At 41.8% G+C, this 20,238-nt stretch overlaps 1 protein-coding gene across 2 annotated transcripts in view; it reads right to left on the bottom strand.

Moving 5' to 3' along the window:
* The window catches only part of PHACTR3 (phosphatase and actin regulator 3), a 108,094-nt gene that overhangs the window by 38,185 nt on the left and 49,671 nt on the right, over window positions 1-20,238 (bottom strand). For both annotated transcript variants that reach the window (XM_064168062.1, XM_064168063.1), the window contains exons 2-4: window positions 10,781-10,942; window positions 9,803-9,880; window positions 5,530-5,712 (exon numbers count right to left, since the gene is read on the bottom strand). In XM_064168062.1, the coding sequence (XP_064024132.1) occupies window positions 5,530-5,712; window positions 9,803-9,880; window positions 10,781-10,942 (423 nt within the window). The remainder of the gene's footprint in view (window positions 1-5,529; window positions 5,713-9,802; window positions 9,881-10,780; window positions 10,943-20,238) is intronic.

Genomic DNA, 20,238 nt, shown 5'->3' with positions numbered 1-20,238 from the left:
ATTGTTGAATCTTTCCTGAGGTTGAAGTTGATAACCAAGACAAGGTTGCCATAAAAAAGATTCACCATTTGATCTCAGAAGCTAGTATGGAATGGAGAATCTATGAAGTACTTATGAAAACATTCAATCACCAAAGCCTTTATTTGAGATGATGAAGCAGCACACATTTCAAAAGTGTCTCATGAAAGATGGCAAAAGCACTTAGCTCTTAAAGTCAGTGCAGGTTTAATCACTGAGCAGTTCATCAATTTGACCTGGCTGTAATGAGGGCACAGGGGACTAGATCCAGAAAGAAATGAAGCTGAGGTGGGACATAAATGGAATTTCACTGAAGTCCAAGATTAACATCCTTGATCCTGCTCAGATACCAGCTGACTCCAGCAGTGCTTAAATTCATGGTGCCTCACTGTTTGGCTTTCGCACTCTGTTGCATGTCCTGGTCTCTGCCTTGGCGTACATGGGAATCCACAGAGAGGCTCAATGATGACTCTGATTCAAGACCCCAGCCACAGACAGGCTCTCTCCAAACTGCATTTCCAGCCACTATGGGTTCAGTAGTAGCCATGAGGATTATTTTTCCTACACTAGCAGGTGAAGCACTCATCTGAATGGATAGATCAGTGTTTAAGTCTCTCCTCTGCATAGGATCATAAAATGGTTTACATTGAAAGGCACCTTTAAAAGTCATATAGTCCAACCCTTCCTGCACTGAGCAGGGACATCTTTAATGACAGCAAACTGCTCAGAGCCAAATCCTGTCTGACCTTAACTGTTTCCAGGGATGGGGCATCTAGGACCTCTCTGGGCAACCTGGGCCAGTGTTTTACAACCTTCATCATAGAAGTTTCTTCCTAATATTTAGTACAAATCTCAACCTCCTTTAGTTTTAAACATTGCCCTGTGGCAACAAGCCCTGATAAAAATTTGTCCCCATCTTTCTTACAGGCTCCCTTTAATTACTGAAAGATTGCTATAACATCTCCCAGGAGGCTTCACTGAACAACCCAACACTCTCAGCCTGTCCTCATAGGAGAGGTGATCCACTCCTCTGATGTCCTTTTTGTAGCCTCCTCTGGACCTGCATGAACAGGTCCATGTCTTTACTGCACTGAGGGCTTCAGAGCTGCACACAGCACTGCAGGTGGGATCTTGAGAGAGCAGAGCATGAGAAAGATTCAAACTAATTGGTCTGAATAAATGGCAAATCCCACTCCATTTAGCATTCTGGGTTGTCCAAAGTACCTTTCCCTCCAAATCATTCTAGGGCGCATCCTAAAAACTCAACAGCAGTGGGCACCCACAGCTTCCACATCACAAATCTTTTCTTGGCTCAGTCTTACGTCTTATTTGGAATATAAATTCTGTATTAGTGAACATTCAGCATACTCATATTCAGAGTGCACGGGGAAGCACCAGAGCACTTAGGCAGTTGGAAACAATAGCATTAGCAAGATAATAGCATTTAATTTGTTGACAAACAGATTAATGAGTATGCCTAGAAGAGGAGGAATGAGCATTTGTCATTTAAAAAAAGACAGGAAAGAGGAATAAATAGGCACTGTTAATAGGAATTCTTGTGAAATGTGGCGTGATAGGGAAGCTGCTGTCTGTGATAGTTGCCTGAATTATAAATCTAAATAATTTTATTTTAAACATACTTCTAGGCAAATGCTTTGTTCCAGGCTGATATCACATTTTATTTTGGCCTAGAAGATGTGGAGGAAGAGAAAAATAAAGTCATTAATGGGTTACATTACAGAAAGATCAAGAGGTCCAGTAGATGTTAATAGCTTGCTAGGAAAATTAGTCAGATTTCAGTGCATTCCCCTGGGTGGAGCAATGCTTTCTTCTGGCAGTAGCATCACTGAAATCAGTAGACCTCCCTGTGACATGAAGTGCTGTTTGGCACAGATGCAGAGTAGCCACCATAGTGGGACCTCTCCCTATGGAGAAGGTGGATTTAAAACACCTCAGCTTCATCAGTCAGATCTTTTTGTGTCTGGACTCTGTCCTGCTCTAAGAGTGGTATCACAAAAGCAAATTGCCATTGTGTGCTTATGTCTTCACTGAGAGAGTCATTGGACACTGGAATGGGCTGCCCGGGGAGGTGGTGGAGTCGCCGTCTCTGGGGCACTTCAAGGCAAGGTTGGACGTGGCACTTGGTGCCATGGTCTAGCCTTGAGCTCTGTGGTGAAGGGTTGGACTTGATGATCTGTGAGGTCTCTTCCAACCCTAATGATACTGTGATACTGTGATACTGTGATACTGTTTAAAGAATGTTCATTTTACATCCCCTGCAAAGAATGGTTTGCTTCTGGTGTTTTATGTGCTTGTTTCTGGTAACAGCACATGTTTGACTCGGTCTGAGAGCAAATCTGAGCCTTGAGTACACAAACCTATTAAGGGATTTCAGACTGCAGAGTGGATATTATCCTGCTGAAAATATTCCAGCACTAGACTCCTTGCTGGAGTAGTTAATTATTTGTGGAGTGCTACTTGTCAAAATGCCATCTCACTGCTAGGTAGGAATCCCACCCTGGGACTGGCCCCAAGCCCATTGGCTAGGTTAGGTATGAAAAACCGCCCTCTTTCTGTCTAGGCTGTTCTTTTCCTGTGTATTAAACAAATATGAAGTCTACAAATATTTCCTTTTGTTTCCTCTTCTTCCCCTCCCTAGGCTTCATTCCACATCCTTAGGATGGAATATGACATTCTGAGGACAAAGAAAATATATTCATTTTGTTTCTAGCTGGTCAAATATTTATACAAATTTGTAGAAAGACATCTACTGGCCCTGGAATGAGCCAAAGGCCAAATATTAAAATAAAGTCAACATTATAATAAATTTAGCAACACACTGACAATTTTGCAGAGCTTTCCCACACAACAAATTCCTTAAGGTGAATTAAATAGAGACAGGAAACAGGGATAAATTAGCATATAAAGACTAGATTGACAGCAATTGTTTTAAAAGCCAGAGGTTGCTGATGAGAGAGGGTTTCTAATAAACAGGAGTGGAGTTTTACAGACCCAGGAGCCAGGAGAGGGTAATACCTGAAAAAGGACACTAAAAAAATGAGGAAAAGAAATATAGAAGAGAGAAAAGGCTGTGCCAGGAAGACCATAAAAGGAACTAGGATTAGAAAAAAGAGACATAAGCATTGGGATGATTTGAAAGCCTTGATACATAAACTGAATGCAGCATAAGGGAAATTTTAAATCCTAGCACTAGATTTTGCAGACCCATAAGGTTAAGTACATGGTACATTATTACTGCCATCTTTCCACAATAGTCTGCCCCAGGGATAAGAATTAGATATTCAGAGATTAATTTTCTTAGTGACATGGAATGAAGCACTCTAGAAAAGAGTAAAAACATAATTGAAGTATTCTAGTCAAGATCTTGCTCTGGTTGTTCTAAGAGCAGGAAGATGAATGAGTTTTGCCTCTACTGATTTTCAGGGGAATACAAACCCAAACACAGCCACAAAGAGTTTGAAGAAAGAGCAAAACAGCCTTAAGCGCATGTGTTAATAGAGGCTGTCTGTGTCCAGTTCTCTGTTATACCTCTATTTTAAGAGATAAAAACTTTAAGATGCCATATACAGTGCTTTGGCATATTTCTTGATGAAGTAACCTGTGTAGTTGAAATTAAGAATGTGATGGATAATGAAAAGGTGATGCTAGGCTTATAAAAAAATCTTTGTGATGAGCACACATGAGGAGAGATACTTTTAGGGAGACAGAAGAGTTAATGTTGTCAAAGCAATTAAGACTGGAGCTGAGCTACTACATGATGTAGTCTACCTGGACTTCAGCAAAGCCTGTGACACCATCTGCCACAACAAGCTCCTGGCAAAGCTGGCAGCTCATGGCTTGGATGGATTCACTCTGAAATGGGTCAAGAACTGGCTGGAGGGCCATGCCCAGAGAGTAGTGGTGAATGGTGCCACATCCAGTTGGCAGCCAGACAGAAGTGGTGTCCCCCAAGGATCAGTACTGGGCCCAGTCCTGTTCAATATCTTTGTTGATGATCTGGACCAGGGGATTGAGTCCAGCATCAGTAAATTTGCAGATTACACCAATCTAAGAGCAGTTGGTCTGTTGGAGGGTAGGAGAGTCCTGCAGAAGGACATTGACAAGCTGTATGGGTGGGCAGGGGCCAATGGGATGAGATTTAACGCAGCCAAGTGCAGAGTTCTACTCTTTGGCCACAACAATCCCAAGCAGTGCTACAGGCTGGGGACAGAGTGGCCGGAGAGCAGCCAGGCAGAAAGGGACCTGGGAGGTACTGGTAGATAGTAGCTGAACGTGAGCCAGCAGTGTGCCCAGGTGTCCTGGGGAGGCATAGGCTGGATGTTAGGAGGAAGTTCTTCACAGAGAGTGATTTGCATTGGAATGAGCTGCCCAGGGAGGTGGTGGAGGTGTTTAAAAAAAGCCTGGATGAGGCACTTAGTGCCATGGCCTAGTTGACTGGATAGGTCTGGGTGATAGGTTGGACTGGATGATCTTGGAGATCTCTTCCAACCTGCTTGATTCTATGATTCTTTTGGCCAGGAGTGCAATATTATATAAAAGCAAAACATCAAAAGGGAACAAAATTGCATGAGACATGAGTATGGAAAGGACAAGAAGAAAAGGATAAAGCAAAGAAATGGAAGACACTTCAGAGGATGATTTCCATTCTGAGCTGCTGAAGCAGGTTGAGTTCACAAACAGGCAGCATTGCTCAGCAAACAACAGTAGGAAGGGGAGGGCTTGGTGAAAAAGGCCAGGGGCTGGGACCTCAGAGAAAGCCAAGGAAGGAGGGCATGGGATGGAGAACAAACAGCAATCAAGGCAGCTGGAGAAGGTGTACAGATTGACAAGAGGGTGGGAAGATCTGTAATCATGTGGCACTCCTTACAAACTAGGATAAAGCATTATCTCTGCAGCTTTGCATTACTTGGTTGTCAGGAAGTGATTGCAAACCCTCCAGCTGCTGAACGGTGCCTGGTTGCTCTAGTCCCAAGGAACTGTTGTCACAGAGAAGATCTGCTAGAGCACAGTTCCATGAAGGGAGGTTGGTTTAACTTATCTGTGGTCCTAGTATTGAACTTCACTTGTATTTGCAGCATGCTGTAGGCAGGGTGATGATACAGACACGTGGGCTGTGTATTGACATTGTTCTCCTGAGCCAGGACAAATAACGTCAGGATTGGCACAGAAGTTTAAGAAATGTTTTTTATGAGAATCTTGTTTCATCTTCATAGCAGTCACTCTGATATCAAAGGAGCACCACGCAAAGACTGAATTGTCTCATAACCCAACTAATTCTATTATGCCAAGCTTTGTGTGGCCCCTCAGTTTGGTAGCAGGCTCAAAAATCACTGTCTTTAAGTGCTTTGAGTGCTAACCTAGCATGGGCTGAGCTGAACAACGTGCTCTGACCCTTTAATGCACTGACACATTCAAATCCTCATAAAGCAACTTAGCAGAAATATTTTCTTAATGTTTTATAATTTCTTGAAAATATTTTATATCCAATACCTGCATCTTCTTTCAGCTCATCCAAATGCAGCTCCTCACCAACCAAGGTCACATTCGTTGTGCCTGCTGTTGTACTCTCTTGCTGCCCCTCTTCTGAGGCAAGTGCCTGGCACACTGGAGCTGGAGGGTCACTTAGTGTTGCTCTCGTGGCATCATCACCAGTGCAGCCTTTGCCTTCAGTATCTAAAACACCAAATCATTTCATCTTAACTAAACCATGAGCAGTGAAAGTTGAAACTCCCTTTTATCCCCTTGAGAAGAGTGAGTCCCAACGCTGAGATTAGTCTCAGAGCAGCACCTGATCTCTAACAGTGCTAAGCGTCTGTAATACAAAGCTTGTGATGAGCAGCCCATCTGGGTACTAATACCCAGTCAGTTTTCTCAAAAGGGCACCTTTTTCTGTTGGCATTCAGCAGTCTGGGCAACGGTGACTGTGCAGGTACAGGAAGGTTCAAGCACCTGCTGTATGGGAGATGACCACAAGCGTGGGAAATCAGATGTCTCTGGGAGGAGACAGTTCCTTGCACAAGCAGAGCTCATGGTGCAGTGCAGTTCCAGCCTGATCTGACACATCAGTTGTGTGAGGCTCATTGCATGACATACTGCCATCCAGCTGTCCCAGCACTAATGTCAGAGCCTTGCTGAAGACAAGGCTGTTAATATTCCTACCAAGCTGTAGGTTTGGAGTACAGTTTTAGTTACTCAGCTTTGAAAAGCACGTCCTGTATGACTGAGCTGATCAGAAATTCAAATCCCTCTTCATGCAGACCTAGAAACTGCTCCCTTTGCTTACTCTGAAAGATTTTTTGTGCCAGTGATCCCTGCAGCTGTATGCATCTTGATGACTGAAGCTTTTCTAGTATTCTCCTATTCAGGCAAGAGTCCACAGAATACAAACCATCCTTCATGTCTCTCTCAGAATTTATGAGATCTACATCACCGATACAAACCAAAGAAAGCAATTACTTCTTACTCTAGCCAGCACTCCATGCTGATGGACATGTCTGCTGTTCACTCCTGACCTCCTAACTTGTATTTCTCAGCCCTTGACACTCTTTTCTGGAGCCTGGCACAGCTATGTTTTCTTGCAATGATATCATGACAAGTTTCTGAAACACTGATTTAAAACAGCTAGTATTCACAGCTACTCTTTTTTAATACTATGTGGACAGTCTGCAGAGCAATTTATTGTGCTTTTGGGTAAGAGTATCAGATCTTGGCCCTGAGATGCTGCAGAAGGGTTGCAGTATTTTTGTACGTTGAGCTCACTCAGTCTGCCTCATAATCACGTTTGGTGAAAAGTTACTGTTCTTAAAATAGCACTTGCAGTAGCACAGTTGCTATGATACAGGGAAGGGGAGGGGGAAAAAGTTCATTGCCTACATTTCAGCTCATTGTGAAGGCAGCCTACACATAATCATCGGTGTATTAACAGCTGCCTGCATTATTTGACAGGCAGCCTTTACTTCTCAAGGCTGTTAAGCACAGTTACATTTGATCAGTTATGTGCTCACAATGGGGAGAAATATCAGGGGAAGCTACATAAATGTTTTCAAGGCAACTTTACTTTGCACGTTCCTCACATCCTTCAGAAAGGCAGGCTGCTGACAGCTGAGCCACAGTGAAACTGCAGCCAGAGACATGAGCAGCTTCAGATCCCAGCCGATGGAAAGTGTAATGACTAAGGAAGTAATGACAAGCAGAAGACACCCCTGTTAAGAATTTCAGTTGAGAAGCATCTGAGTTTCACAACAGCGATGTTTCTGGTCAGAATTCATCAGCTTGTGCTTAGATCAAAGTGGGTGTGCTGCTTTGATTACCAGTGGGTCTAAACATTGTATGTTAAAGATTGTCTAGGGACAGGAACTTAGATCCACCAATAAAGAAAGCAGCAGAGTCCTGAGTAAACTAACTAGAAGTGGGGCTTTAATTCTGTTGGGAATGAATTCCACAGTATACCAGACTGCACCCTCTTTCAGAGTTCAAGCTGGTTCTCTAGAGTGAAGCTGCATTTCAGGTTCAGTTTTCAAGCACTGGAGCTGGAGAGGACAGAAGGGGCCCAAGCTGTGCAACTGCGCAGTGTGTCTGGGCAGTTGGGTTTTGGGGTTGTGTGAGGAGAAAGGGTGACATAACCTGTTAGGATGACTCATCACCAACCAAGGACAGGGCAATTTCACCCTGGGCTGCTCACAGATTGATGCAGATTCTGCGCTATCTTTGTGGTTTGCTCTGAGCCAAACAGTCTAGTTCAAAATGCTGCATGGCAGGCCTTGTGCTGCCAGAATGGAGTGTGACAACACTACTGTAAATGCATGAAGCAGATCTGGAGGTTTCTCAAACTACACCTTCATCCCAGTTTGGCTATTTATGAAAGTGATCAGGAATCAAGTCCCTGGAGTAGAGTCTGATGAAATAAAAGCATTTTAGGATTTACTGCAAACTTCTAGCATAGTATTGCTGCTTTGACAATTGCAACTTACTGCATAAAAAAGGACTTAGCCTTGCAATTGCTGCCAATTCAGCTCAGTCCAAGTAGGGCACTAATCATTTACTGAGAATTATTTGGGTCAATTTTTTATCCCAGTTAATAAGCTGCTTCTACTAATAATATAATAAAAAAGCCCTGGAGATTCATAATACTCTGTAAAGAAAACTTGCAGGTAGCTGCAATGTCCTTCAACTGACTGTCAGCTGTTCTTTCCTTTCTGCAGCAAGGCTGCAAGGTGGTACTGAAAACTTGTTTGATGTGTATAGGAGCTCTGTGCAATTTTGTTGCAGACAGGTAAGCAGCCTGTGTGCAGCTGCCTTAAAAGCAGAGCTTGTCTTCACTTCCCATTGGACTATATATATTTATTTAAACTATTTTCATTTTGTTAAAATGATCTAGTAACTTAGCATCGTTTTCCTCCCAACCAGTTCTTCATGTATGCAAGAGGCTTATTGATTCATTATTCTTAATATCTTTTATTGTGCTCTGCAGGAGTTTTATTTTACAGTTCTTTTGCAAAATGCTACATATGTGTGTTCAAATTCATGGATTAAGGGGAACTTTCATACCCCTAACAGAAATTTGGTGTAATTTTTCTAACCAATAGTGTTAACATGTTAACAAGGCAACTCGCCTAGAATTATGAGAGCCACAGAGTCCAGTTGGCAGGAATTAAAAGAGAGCTTTCTAGAAACTTCCATTTTAGAATAAGCTGCTTGTTTGATAGCTTACTTTTTTAACTTGGACATAAAATTCATATTAAAATGTATCAATAAAATAATACTAAAATTGATTTGCTGCAATGAAAAAAATAAATCCTGTTCCAAATGTTCTTTTTCTGACTCTTCAGTTTCTCAGTTACACTCCAGCATAGCATCAGTGAGTATTGTCCCCCGGCCTATTTATAGGCATGGCATTTGCTTTACACAAAGAAACTCAATTATTAGTTTCAAAGAGCATAATTCTATCCATCAGATTAATCCAATTCAAAAGACCAGGCTTTCGTCATGACAGTGCTTTCTACTAAGAAGTTTTCAATGTAAAGATGGATTTATTTTGTTTATGTCTGTTTAAGTGGAAAATGGCAATTGGGATGTTGGCTGTAACATTGGGAGGTCACTTGATCTCACAGAGCAGTCACCCATATCTCTTTCTCCCTTGAGCACTGGTTAGGGCTTTGGAACAGGGATGCACAAGAACCACAATCCTTTGTGTATGTTCTGACACTATCATCTTTCATTCAGTGACTTCTGCCGAAGCCAATTGGTACTCTGGAAAACTTAAAAAAGGCACTACTAAATGCTTCACTTTTTCCTATGCACTAAAAATGGGCAGAAGGGTAATATGCTTTGTTACAAACCTGTTTTACTGGAAAGACAGCAGAAAACATCAGATTAGTATCATCTGATGAGATTTCGATTCATGTTAGCTGAATGCCTCTGTATAAGTTTATATTTACATAAGCTTTAGCCAACTTTCTTGGCAGTAGCATCTGGGTAGGTATAGAGCAATTGCACAAAACATAGGTACCAGTTTAGAGTGTACTATGTATAAATCAAGCAAAGGCAGAGTTGCCGTCAAGATGGTAACACATCAAAAATTAAACATGTGGATTGATTGCAGCAGGGAGGAATGTGAAGATAGACATGCTTAATTCAGATACTGGGTTTTTTTCTATTTGCATTGAAGGTTTTTCTTTTTATTCATTGTCTGTCCTTTTGCAATTAAGTTTCCTATTGTCCTGAAAAAGATTGTGATAAAAAAAGATGAAGAATATTGACTTACCTTGTTCCATCATCTCCAGAAGGCCTTTCTTAATGAGTTCATCCCGACCTTGTCGTGTTGTCATCTTCTTCTCCAGCACTGCATGAAGTAAGAGCATAACACAGCACCAGTTAACAGGGTATTCACATAAGGGAGTGAGAAAGATGCACCATGGAAATTCCCTCTAGTCTTAACTACTGTGTGCTTGAAAAGAACTGCAAGGATGTTGTTTTGGGGAGCATGGAGTAGTCAGCCTGTTTGTGCCTTTTCCTTTGTTAAAACAACTGTAAAATCTCCCACATGCAGAGCTGAGATTTATGATCTCACCAACTGTCTGATCACACTGTGTGCAGAGTAACAGGGATATTAGAGCCCTCATGCTGTTTAATAAGGCACATCGGAGCTGCCTCAGGAAGTGGTATCCTTCACTGTGATGCTCCACAGGATATTAGGATACATGGAGGGAACTGCACCATCCTATCTTTGGGAAAGGCAAGAGAGTTTCTTTCCTTACTGATCTCCTGGGACATCCCAGGAGATCAGCAAGAGCATGCAGTGCTGTGTGCTGGGCTCCTTCACCAGAGAGACAGCTGCTTGAGGGAACACATTTTACATGCTGTAACTCCCTCCTGTCACTCTTCATAATGTTACTGTGACCTATATAATCTTCACCCCAAATAAAAGGGGTGATGATACTTGGGGCTATAAATGTAGACTATTTTGGAGAAGCCTATGAAAAGCAGGCTGTGTTAGGTCTTGTCCTTCATTCTTGGATTTTGATATTTTCTTCTGAATATATCCTATCCTATCCTGTTATGTTACGTTACGTTATGTCAGTCTATAGGGGATCATTTTAGCCTTTAACATCATTAACGTGTAACTTGCTGCAATCTCTGAGTTAAGTTTAGAACAGGTCACTGCTAACATTTCCTATGCAAGCAGTCTTCACTCAAGCTATGCTTTGCTTTGTGCAGCATCACTCTCTTGTTCTCATCCTACCTGCAGATGTCTGCTTCAACTTCTCATTTTTCTTTTTCCGCCACTTCCATGGTTTGAAGATCCTGCCCAGCGTTGCCAGTTTGCTGTTCCTCCTCACTGGCGGAGTTCGAATCCCTGAGACCAAGTAGTCAGAACGCATTGCAGGGGATTGCTCCATCTCATCTGAGAGAGGAAGAGAGGAAAGCAACTGTTAGACAAAATGTTTCAGCGTAGATTTAAAAAGGGGAGCCAAACAGGTTCAGCAGCTAACAAGCATTCAATCTAGTCACCAAGAGAAGTGCAAGCCTTTGAAAGAAAGTCTCTGCATTGTTGAACTCAGTGGCAAGGCTGAGGGACACCAAACAGAAAGGTGTTCAACCTGACTGTGCGAGCCCAGTGCTTCCTACCAGCTGCTCTCTTGACTCTGGTCTTGCACAGTACCTGTCTGGATGCCAAATATTTTAGTATCTCCACTGCTGCCATCCCTCATGGATTAATCAGGGCTACTAGGCCTATGCAGAGGAGGATGTGGTGAATTAGAACAGCCTGTGCTTTATTCCATCGCTTTCCTACCTTCACCTGAGCCTGGTACACACCAAGTTTCTCTCCCTCCCAAGGCTTTGTGTAACAGCATTACAGCCTTCTGAAACATGAAGAGAGCTCCCAGTAGCTTTAACAGGAGCAGTAAGAAATTTAACACATCTGCAAACCAGGCCCATATGGCCTTCAGTTAATCATGTAAATGTAATGCTCATTTAGAAAATGTAGACCCTCATGAAAAGCTGAGAGGAAGTGAGAAAGTTCGGGTCCCTTCTGAATTCCCAACTTCCATTTCTCTTCTCAGACCACAGGATATTGATGCCTTTTAAATGAACTCTTTTCACATAAGCTAACATAGAACACACTGGTTTGGGTGAGCTAATGCAAATCTTTTATATAAGAACAGTTTGTTTGATATGTGCTACATAGGTAAAACCTTAGAACTATTGTGAAAATTTATTCCTTGAGGAAGCTAAGGGGAAAATTCTTTCCCTTTTGTCCAGCCAAGCCGCAGGAATGCAGAGATAAGGTTTCATCTGGAAAAGCAATTAGGTATTTTTAATATTTTGTCTTGAATATACACTGTAAATGTTGCTTGTAGACAGGTCCTGCACAAAACAATACATACTGACCATTCACAGTTGTGTGCCAGCTAGTACCATGAAAGAAGCAGCCCCACAAATGGGGCTATTGATGTCTTTACTGAGACTTTAAACTGAGTACCAGTACAGTGACTGTTAAAAGACAAGCTGTCATCAGCCATCAGATATGTTAAATGAATAAAAACTGATGGCAATTTGTGATTTTTTTTAAATAGACAGTTATTATTTAGATGGACAATGTGGAGCTAAGTACATTTCCAAGTAATTTCTCTCTGGAACAACAACGTTTATCATAAGTTGCTTTATGATTGCAGGATAAAAACCATACAGCATCTTCCAGGCTTTGTTTTCAGTTAAGAGGGTGAAAATGCTTAAATTGCAGCACGGAGGTGGGGATCTCCAAGTAAACAGGAAACAATTTTTGGAAGATTATTAAACACAGCAGGAGAATGAACACATTCCTCCTCTTCCATTTAATTTTGAAAATACTGGTAATAGAGATGAATCATTCAGTGGAGACAAACTAAACACTTGGCCACAGTAACTAACAAAACAGAGAAAAGGCTTTGACAATCCCCTGCCCCCACCATGCCTGCCCAGCAAATTTCTCTGTGTACTGAATTTAGAGCATCTTTGCCTCATTCCACAGAGTTTATCTTAGGGTTTAATTTAGAACAGATTTAAAATGTATGTATTTATGTATTTTTGTCTATGAAAGAATGATGTCTATTCAAGGCGACATGTATAATTTAGAATTTGGAGGTCAATACTAAATTGGGAGCCAAAACTAGCAATGAGCCTAGTGGAGGAGAGAAGAGGAGACCACAGATGGACACCAAGATATCACGTTCCTTTCCTAACTGTATATCCAAAAATGAGAAATATCACAGAAATAAATTTTGAAGTAGAGCTACTCTTGGTTACAGAGATGGCATGAGAATGCAAATGGCAGAGTAGATCTGCTATTAATCTGCTGTTATGATTACTTTAAAGCTCTAACAGAAGGCTCAGAAAACAGCATTTGGCCATTTCTTGTGACATCCCTTGAGTGGGAATGGAAATGGTCCTGAATTAGCTCATCTTAAAAGAGCTGTAGATCAGGATGCACATTAGACTGCAAAGCAGACTCTTGTGCCTGGAATTTCATAGAATCAACCAGTTTGGAAGAGACCTCCAAGATCATCCAGCCCAACCTATCACCCAGCCCTAGCCAGTGGAATAGGACAACTTCAGCTCAGCTGTCCCTGGCCCTTGCCTGTGAGACTGCACTGCTACTTAAGCACTTCCTACCATACCAAGAATTTCTCAAACATGTACATGAATATTTAACAAGCTGATTTAAAGCAGTACTGTGACAAGTTACTGATCCTACTGCATTTCATTCAGGATGTAGGTGTCTGCAAAGTGGTTTATGCATCACCCACACGTTTTGGTTAATACTGATAGCGTGAAATCGTTTCACTTGTTTTATTTTACCAGATAGGAAGAATGAACAAGGAAGTCACTCGAATGGAAATCTATGTGCCTCTAGCAATGTTCACTATCCCAGGTATCCCCCTAAGAATGGGGAGATATTGCAAAGGTGATAAGAATTCCTTAAGTGCCTTGTAGTGATCAATGCTGCTGTAGTTTCTGCCAGCCCTGTCAGCTGGGTTTCTCTCATTCCCTTCTGACCTCTTGGTTATGGAGAAGTAAGGATTTTGTGCCTTAAATTTTGGTTACAGATTAATTACAGATAGAAATCAAATGTCAGAGAAGGAGTAGTAGCTAAAAGAAATGTTCCAATGGAAAATTTTGTGGGCTTTTTAACTTTATTAATGCTTCCCATATAGTACAGACCGTTCTTAAGCAACTGGTTTTACCACCTGGTACATTCTTACCATATGTAGTTCCTACACCACACATTTAGAGAGATGGACACAAATAAAAATAGATAAAGACACAGCAAGACAAATATCCTGAAGTCTTAAGCAACAAGGAAATGGTCTCACTGGCAATAGGAGTCACAAGAAAGCCCTTGGAGCTCCTCATTTCCAGTCAGTTCATTTTTGTGTGGTTGTGGGTTGGCTGCTTGGGAGGGGAGAAGTTGACAGCACAAAAAAGCAGTTCCCACATACAGCAATGAATGCCGAAGGAGAAGGCATGCCTAAATATCAGCCAGCTTCTGCAGCCAACAAGCTGCCAAGAGCCGCCAACCATCCAACCAGACTGTGAAATATTCAGCACATTTTTTTAATCTTCAGTCAATATTTTAATTATACTAACTGTTCTGTGGAATAATGTGGTTATTCCTCCCAGAGCCTGACAGCCTGGGGCCAGGCCATGTGATTACATAGAGGATGTCTCCAAAATATAAACAGCCAAGAGCCAAAGCAAGGCTTTCCAAATTATCAGGGAAAAATGAACAAGAGCTTGCTCAACTACCTGGTTTATGTAGAGGGATGAGGGATAGCCATTATATGGAGTCAAGTGAGCACAAGGTTAACCCACAGCACAGCAGCCTAAACCTACCTAGCACAGGTTGTCCAGGCTCTGCTTGGCCATCACTACTGAAACAGCAGTGGTCTCATACTGTCCTGCAAGGAGATGGCCATCAGTCCTGTGGGACCAGAGGGGTTTGCTGTAACTGAATCTGTTTACATCTAAAATATTTCAAGTCCCTACTGAAGGCAAAGGCTTCTGTACTGGATCACAGATCACAGATCAGATGACAGATCACAGGATGTTAGGGGTTGGAAGGGACCCAAGGAGATCATCAAGTCCAACCCCCCTTCCAGAGCAGGACCACACAATCTAGCTCAGGGCACACAGGAACACATCCAGATAGGTCTTAAAAGGCTCCAGAAGAGACTTCACAACCTCTCTGGGAAGCCTGTGCCAGTGCTCTGGGACCCTTCCAGTCAAGAAGTTCCAGATCACAAAATAACTGAGGCTGGAAAAGACCTCTGAGATCAAGTCCAGCCTGTTATCAAACATCACAACATCAGCTAAACCATGCCACTAAGTGCCACATCCAGTCTTTTCTTACAGACCTCCAGGGATGGTGACTCCACCACCTCCCTAAGCAGTTTAAACCAAATTCCTCATATATCACTCAGTTGTCATTTGCTCTGTATGTCAGAGGTGTGGAAATTAACATGGCTATGCCCATGCTGATAAAGGTGGGCAAGCGCTAGCTGGGGTAGTTTCTAGAGCTCCTAGCAGTGGTCAAGAGCGTGAACAGCTTGGTGTCTGAGACATCCCAAATCATATGAGGGGGGGGAGGTTCTGACCTGACAGGCATTGCTCTGCAGTATTGCTCTGGGCTGCATAATACACTAGGCAACAGAAAAGGAAATAAAGTATAGTATTCACTACATTTGATTGCAGGGTCTGACCTCTCAGAAAACCTGAGCATCTGCAGCTTCTATTTACATCAGCAGCAACCGTGGTGTTAGCCCCATATATCATGAAGTTTTTCTGAACACAGAAGTTCTCCCATTTACAGACATCAGTCACAGAATCACAGAGCATTAAGAGTTGGAAGGACCTTGAAAGACCATCTAGTTCAACCCCCCAGCCATGGAAGAATCATCTAGAGTAGGTCACACATCCAGCTGGGTTTTCAATGTCTCCAGAGACTCCACAACCTCTCTGAGCAGCCTATTCCAGTGTTTGGCACCCTTACAGTGAAAAAGTTTTTCCTCACATTCACATGGAGCCTTCTGTGTTGTCCTATCCTGTGCAGCCTCCCATAGGAGTGGGCCATGTTGGAAGTACTGTGCAGTCTATGTCCTGAACATGTGATGGAAGAGTGGTATTAGCTGCACACAGCCTTCATTTGTACAGTAGATGGTTTTGGTGCTGAGATGATCACATCTGAGTGATAACACTGCTGTTTAATTCAGCATTAGGTTCAGTCAGTTTGGTTTGTCTTCTTGAGTTTTTCATGACAAGCCAAGGAGTCTGTAACTGGATGTTTGGGTTGCTGATTACAGCAACTGCAGGCTGCACTCTGTAGGTTGATGTATGGCAACTGGGAACATCAGGAATGCAGAGCTAAGTTATATTGACCTTGCAGTGCTGTAAGAGGCATGAGATGCCCTCTCATGAATACATAAATTGCATCAAGAAGCTTATGAGAAGATGAAAGATGCTCAATTTTAATGTGCTGAGATTTTTGGTAACTTAAAATCATGGTAATGGAAGTAGTGCCTTCTTAAATCCTCTGTGTACACTGGTAGGAGAAGGACCACTGAAAAATCTGCAACCTGCAGGCAGTTTAAAAATAACACAGCAGACAAGAGCTGCAGGCAAATTTGTAAGGCAGGCGTGCTCTGTTTTCTGATGAATTGGTTTGTAATGCAGCTCTGCATGTTTTCCCCTTTAGTGTCATTGCATCTGTCTTTGCAACTCAGAGTTAAAAAAGGAAAAAAGGTTCTCTTTGATCTGCTGCAGAGGGTAGAGACAGTGAGTGGAATCAAAATGACCTGTTCAGCAGTCAGGGATAAAGGTGCCTTTACCACTAGTAACTTTCAGTGCTGCCTCGAATTAGTGTCTGCCTCTAAAATGGGTATAAGGAGGGTGTCAGAGGGAGAGCAGAGCTTTTAAAGGGTTCATGTCTGCTGTTGGTCAGTCCCAAATGATGCAAGCCAGACATTTGTGAGGTTAAGCAATAATCAGCCTTTCTCTACAGAGGGTCAGAGAGTACTTTTTATCTAATGAAAGAAATCTGCAGGGCAAAGAAAGCAGAAAGTTTGTCTTAGACTATACTAAACTTCGCAAAAGAGAATTAGCAGCAGGTACAAACCACTTTTTCTTTAGTTTAGCATCCTAAAATCATAATGATTTCATCTGCAGGATAGTGGTAAATTGTCAGTATCTAGAAGCCTTTTGACAACTTCTGTTATGTTTCAGAGAAGCAGAATTCAAACTGAAGAGGGTTGGGTTTTTTTGCACTAGTTAGATGTTTCCTGTGATGGAGCTCTTCCTTGTTCTAAAAATGTTTTCCATCACCTGCATTTCTGCAGACACACTCTCTTTCTTGACTCTCTTTGAAAGAAAAATGCAGCGGAGTGTTCCAGTTTGAAGTTTCCATTGCAGTTTTATGAACAAATCATATTTTGACATTTCCCACTTTGACTGTTAGCAATCAGAAATTCAAATTAGAAATCATTTTTAAAAAATTAAAAAGCTTTTGATGAACCTGCAATGTATCTCATTTTCAAAGGATTTTGAAGTTGTGAATGTTTCAGTGTTATTTTGGGTTGGTTTGGAAATATTTACTTGGAACCCTTTGTAAAATAGAAAACCTGGTTCTTAACATTTTAGTTATTTAGAAGAGGTAGTGTACCTGGGATACATTATTGAATGTAATCACGATCTGATTCTGGATGCATAGCTGCTGATGTGACATAGGTTGTTGCTCTGACACATCATATTTGTTACAGCTGAAGCCAAGTAAAGTAGGGAAAACTACAGGACTGAGATGCTACCTTAGGCATTTACCTATCTAAACTTTTAGGGTTTATACTGTCAAGAGGGTAGGTAAAAAAATGGCTTAAATTCTTATCTGTTCTCAGAATTGTACTCCTTTGTGCTCAAGTTTTCTCACAGAGATTTCATCTAAGCCAACAGTTCAGTCTCAGAAGGAAGCAGATGGACAGTGGGCTAGGTTCATCCACATGATAACTACGTCATCCATCTAGTTACCTTGGGGGCAAAATCTGGCACAGTAGATTAATGCAGACTTCAGAGAAATGGAGATACGTGAAGGCAGGGCGAAAGCACTAAGATAAATGGCAGGCTGGCAAAGGGGAATAGAGTCCTTTATGAGCACCAGACCAGGGTTCAGCTTCCATTGAGTGAAGGCTGTTCTTGGGCTCTATCAGCGTTCTTTTATTGAGCAATATGAATCCTGTTTAGGTTTTTATACTTCTCTGCATGAAAATACAAGCTACCAAACTTTCCTTTCTACCTTTCATGTGGTCTCCAGAGCCCAAGTTTCCATTTTCATTTAATACTCAAATGTTTGCCATATATCCTTGTTCTATAATTTCTATGCTCCTTAGTATATTGAATTATGATTCAACATTTTTGTTTAATTGAAAGAAGGAAAAAAGCAAAACACCATCACTTTTGTGTTGGAGGGGGAGGCTGTGCTTGCCAGGGAAGTTTATTTCCATTCTGTCATGCTGAGCTTCCCTTCAAAGTATTGGGATTTTAAAACCAGCTTTAGCTGAAATGAACAGGGAAACAGATTATACTTATCAAAGGGAAGAGAGCAGGGAAGTGGCAACTCCAGCTAAATCTCTTAGATAAAAATATGCTTTGTACACTTGAGATTTGTGATTTCTTCCAGAAAATATTCCTTTGGGAAGTTGACATATCACCTAGCAGCATTACTGCCATATGAACCAAGGTGCAAAGAAATTAATCAGGAGCCTTTCATGCTTTTGGATCATTGTGCCAAGTCCCAGTAGCACTTACTGTGATTTACAGTGTGCAGTGTGACATTAGCAATTCATTAACAAAGGAAATTTTTCAGTGTTTGTGTAAGGGAACCCACTACATGCTTTACCTGGATAAGGAAGAATTAAGTAACAGTAAGAAAATTAGACTAATGAAGGTTCATTGTATAATCACAGTTAATTCAGTTGCCTGAGCCTGTAAAAACCTTCTTTTGGGAGGGGAAACGTGCTATTTGCATGCCACTCACTAAGTGAGAGCTTGGTCAGGCAGCAGCCAGAGCAGCATCTCCTAAGATTCACAAAAAATCTATTCAAATAACATCAAAGCAGCACAGCCTCTGCAGAGGGCCAAGAGCCAGCCTGCACACCCAGCCCATCCTACATCTGCAAAGGGTTTTGTATCACACACACATTACACATCCCCAGTTTCCCCAGGCTTCTTGGAGAGACGTTGTTCTGCGGGACACAGGGAAGCCCAGGAAGTACCAGAATGCCTTGAATAAAGCATCCTATGTCCTCACAGTATTAAAGGTGTCATCTGCACTGCAGGACCAGTGTTTCATCAACTGCAGTTGTTTAATTAGCTGTAGCCTTGCTGCAAACCTGTTGCAAGGATGTTTTTTATAGCTTCCTCAGGGAGTCTGCAGACTGAAACACACCCTGTGCTGGCTTTAAGAGGCACCTTGAAATCCATTTCACTGCAGCTTATCCTTGGTAGCAGTTCCTTTTAGATGGCCATATCACACCCAAGGAACTCATTGGTGTAAGACCACTAGGCTGACTAGCAGGGAACTATGCATTGCTTTTTCCTAGGATCATGCCCCAGAATCGACCTGTTTAAAGTTCCTTCTTTTTATGGGAGCCTGTGTCTGTCAGACACACAATCAGCTCTCACTTTATATCCATCCAAACTTGTACATGAGAGAAATAATCAAATCCTCATGTTCTATGCACTTTTATGCCCTTGTAATTTAATGCATCATTTCCTTCTTCCCTGGAATGCACCACAGCTCTCTGTTGGTGCTCTGTCACTGTTCAATGCCACTACTGCAGACAGAAAACATTCCTTCTGCTTTGTGAAACGCAAGAGAATCTGCCTTTTTTTTTTCTCCTTTATCACCCCTGCTGCTTTGCACCTTCACTTTCCTTACAGCCACTGGCAACAAATACACATTAACCAACAGTCTCTAGTGTATATTCCAGGCCTGCTATATAGAACAGGACAGAGATTTGGAAGAAGAAATACTTAGACTACCAAAATATGACATAAACGAGAACATCTAGAGAGAAAGGTAGATAGAAAACATGCACAGAGACTGAATTCAACTTTTGTCTAAAGGTTACATATCTGATTTGGCTCCTTGTAAAACTATAAAGCTGCCAGTGATTTCTGCATTTGATTGGTATTTAAATTGTGATGAAGCCCTTCACAGGAGGTCATATCACCTGAATGAATTTTTAAATGCTTTATATGGATGGAGGCACATGTAGAAAATGCTCTAAGGAGAGCACTGTTTTTAAAGATCCATTTATCCCACTGCCCACTGGTGTTTTCCAAAGAAAATGTCTTCAAAAGACAGTTGAGTGCCACAACATCCTTAAAGAGACACATACACATGCACACACACAGAGATCAGGGATTCAGGCAGTATGAAGTCCCCAGGGACAATGGCACTTCCACCTGTGTTAAACTTATCTGCTCCTTACCATCTCAAGGCTCAAGTAAGGGCTTTAAAGCATTGAGCTAACAAAACTGCAACATGCTTAACTGTAGAGATTTGAGTATCTTTAAAAATTAATGAGTTCCTGGGAGGTCCATACTCTGAACACTGAGATTATGGTTAACAATCTTTAAAGTGCTAATGGGGCAATATGTCTTCTAAAATGA

Source organism: Pogoniulus pusillus, chromosome 29 (genome assembly GCF_015220805.1).
Source record: "Pogoniulus pusillus isolate bPogPus1 chromosome 29, bPogPus1.pri, whole genome shotgun sequence".
NCBI lineage: Eukaryota > Metazoa > Chordata > Aves > Piciformes > Lybiidae > Pogoniulus > Pogoniulus pusillus.
The sequence above is the reverse complement of the archived record's forward strand: the minus strand, read 5'-3'. Positions and strand labels throughout refer to the sequence as shown.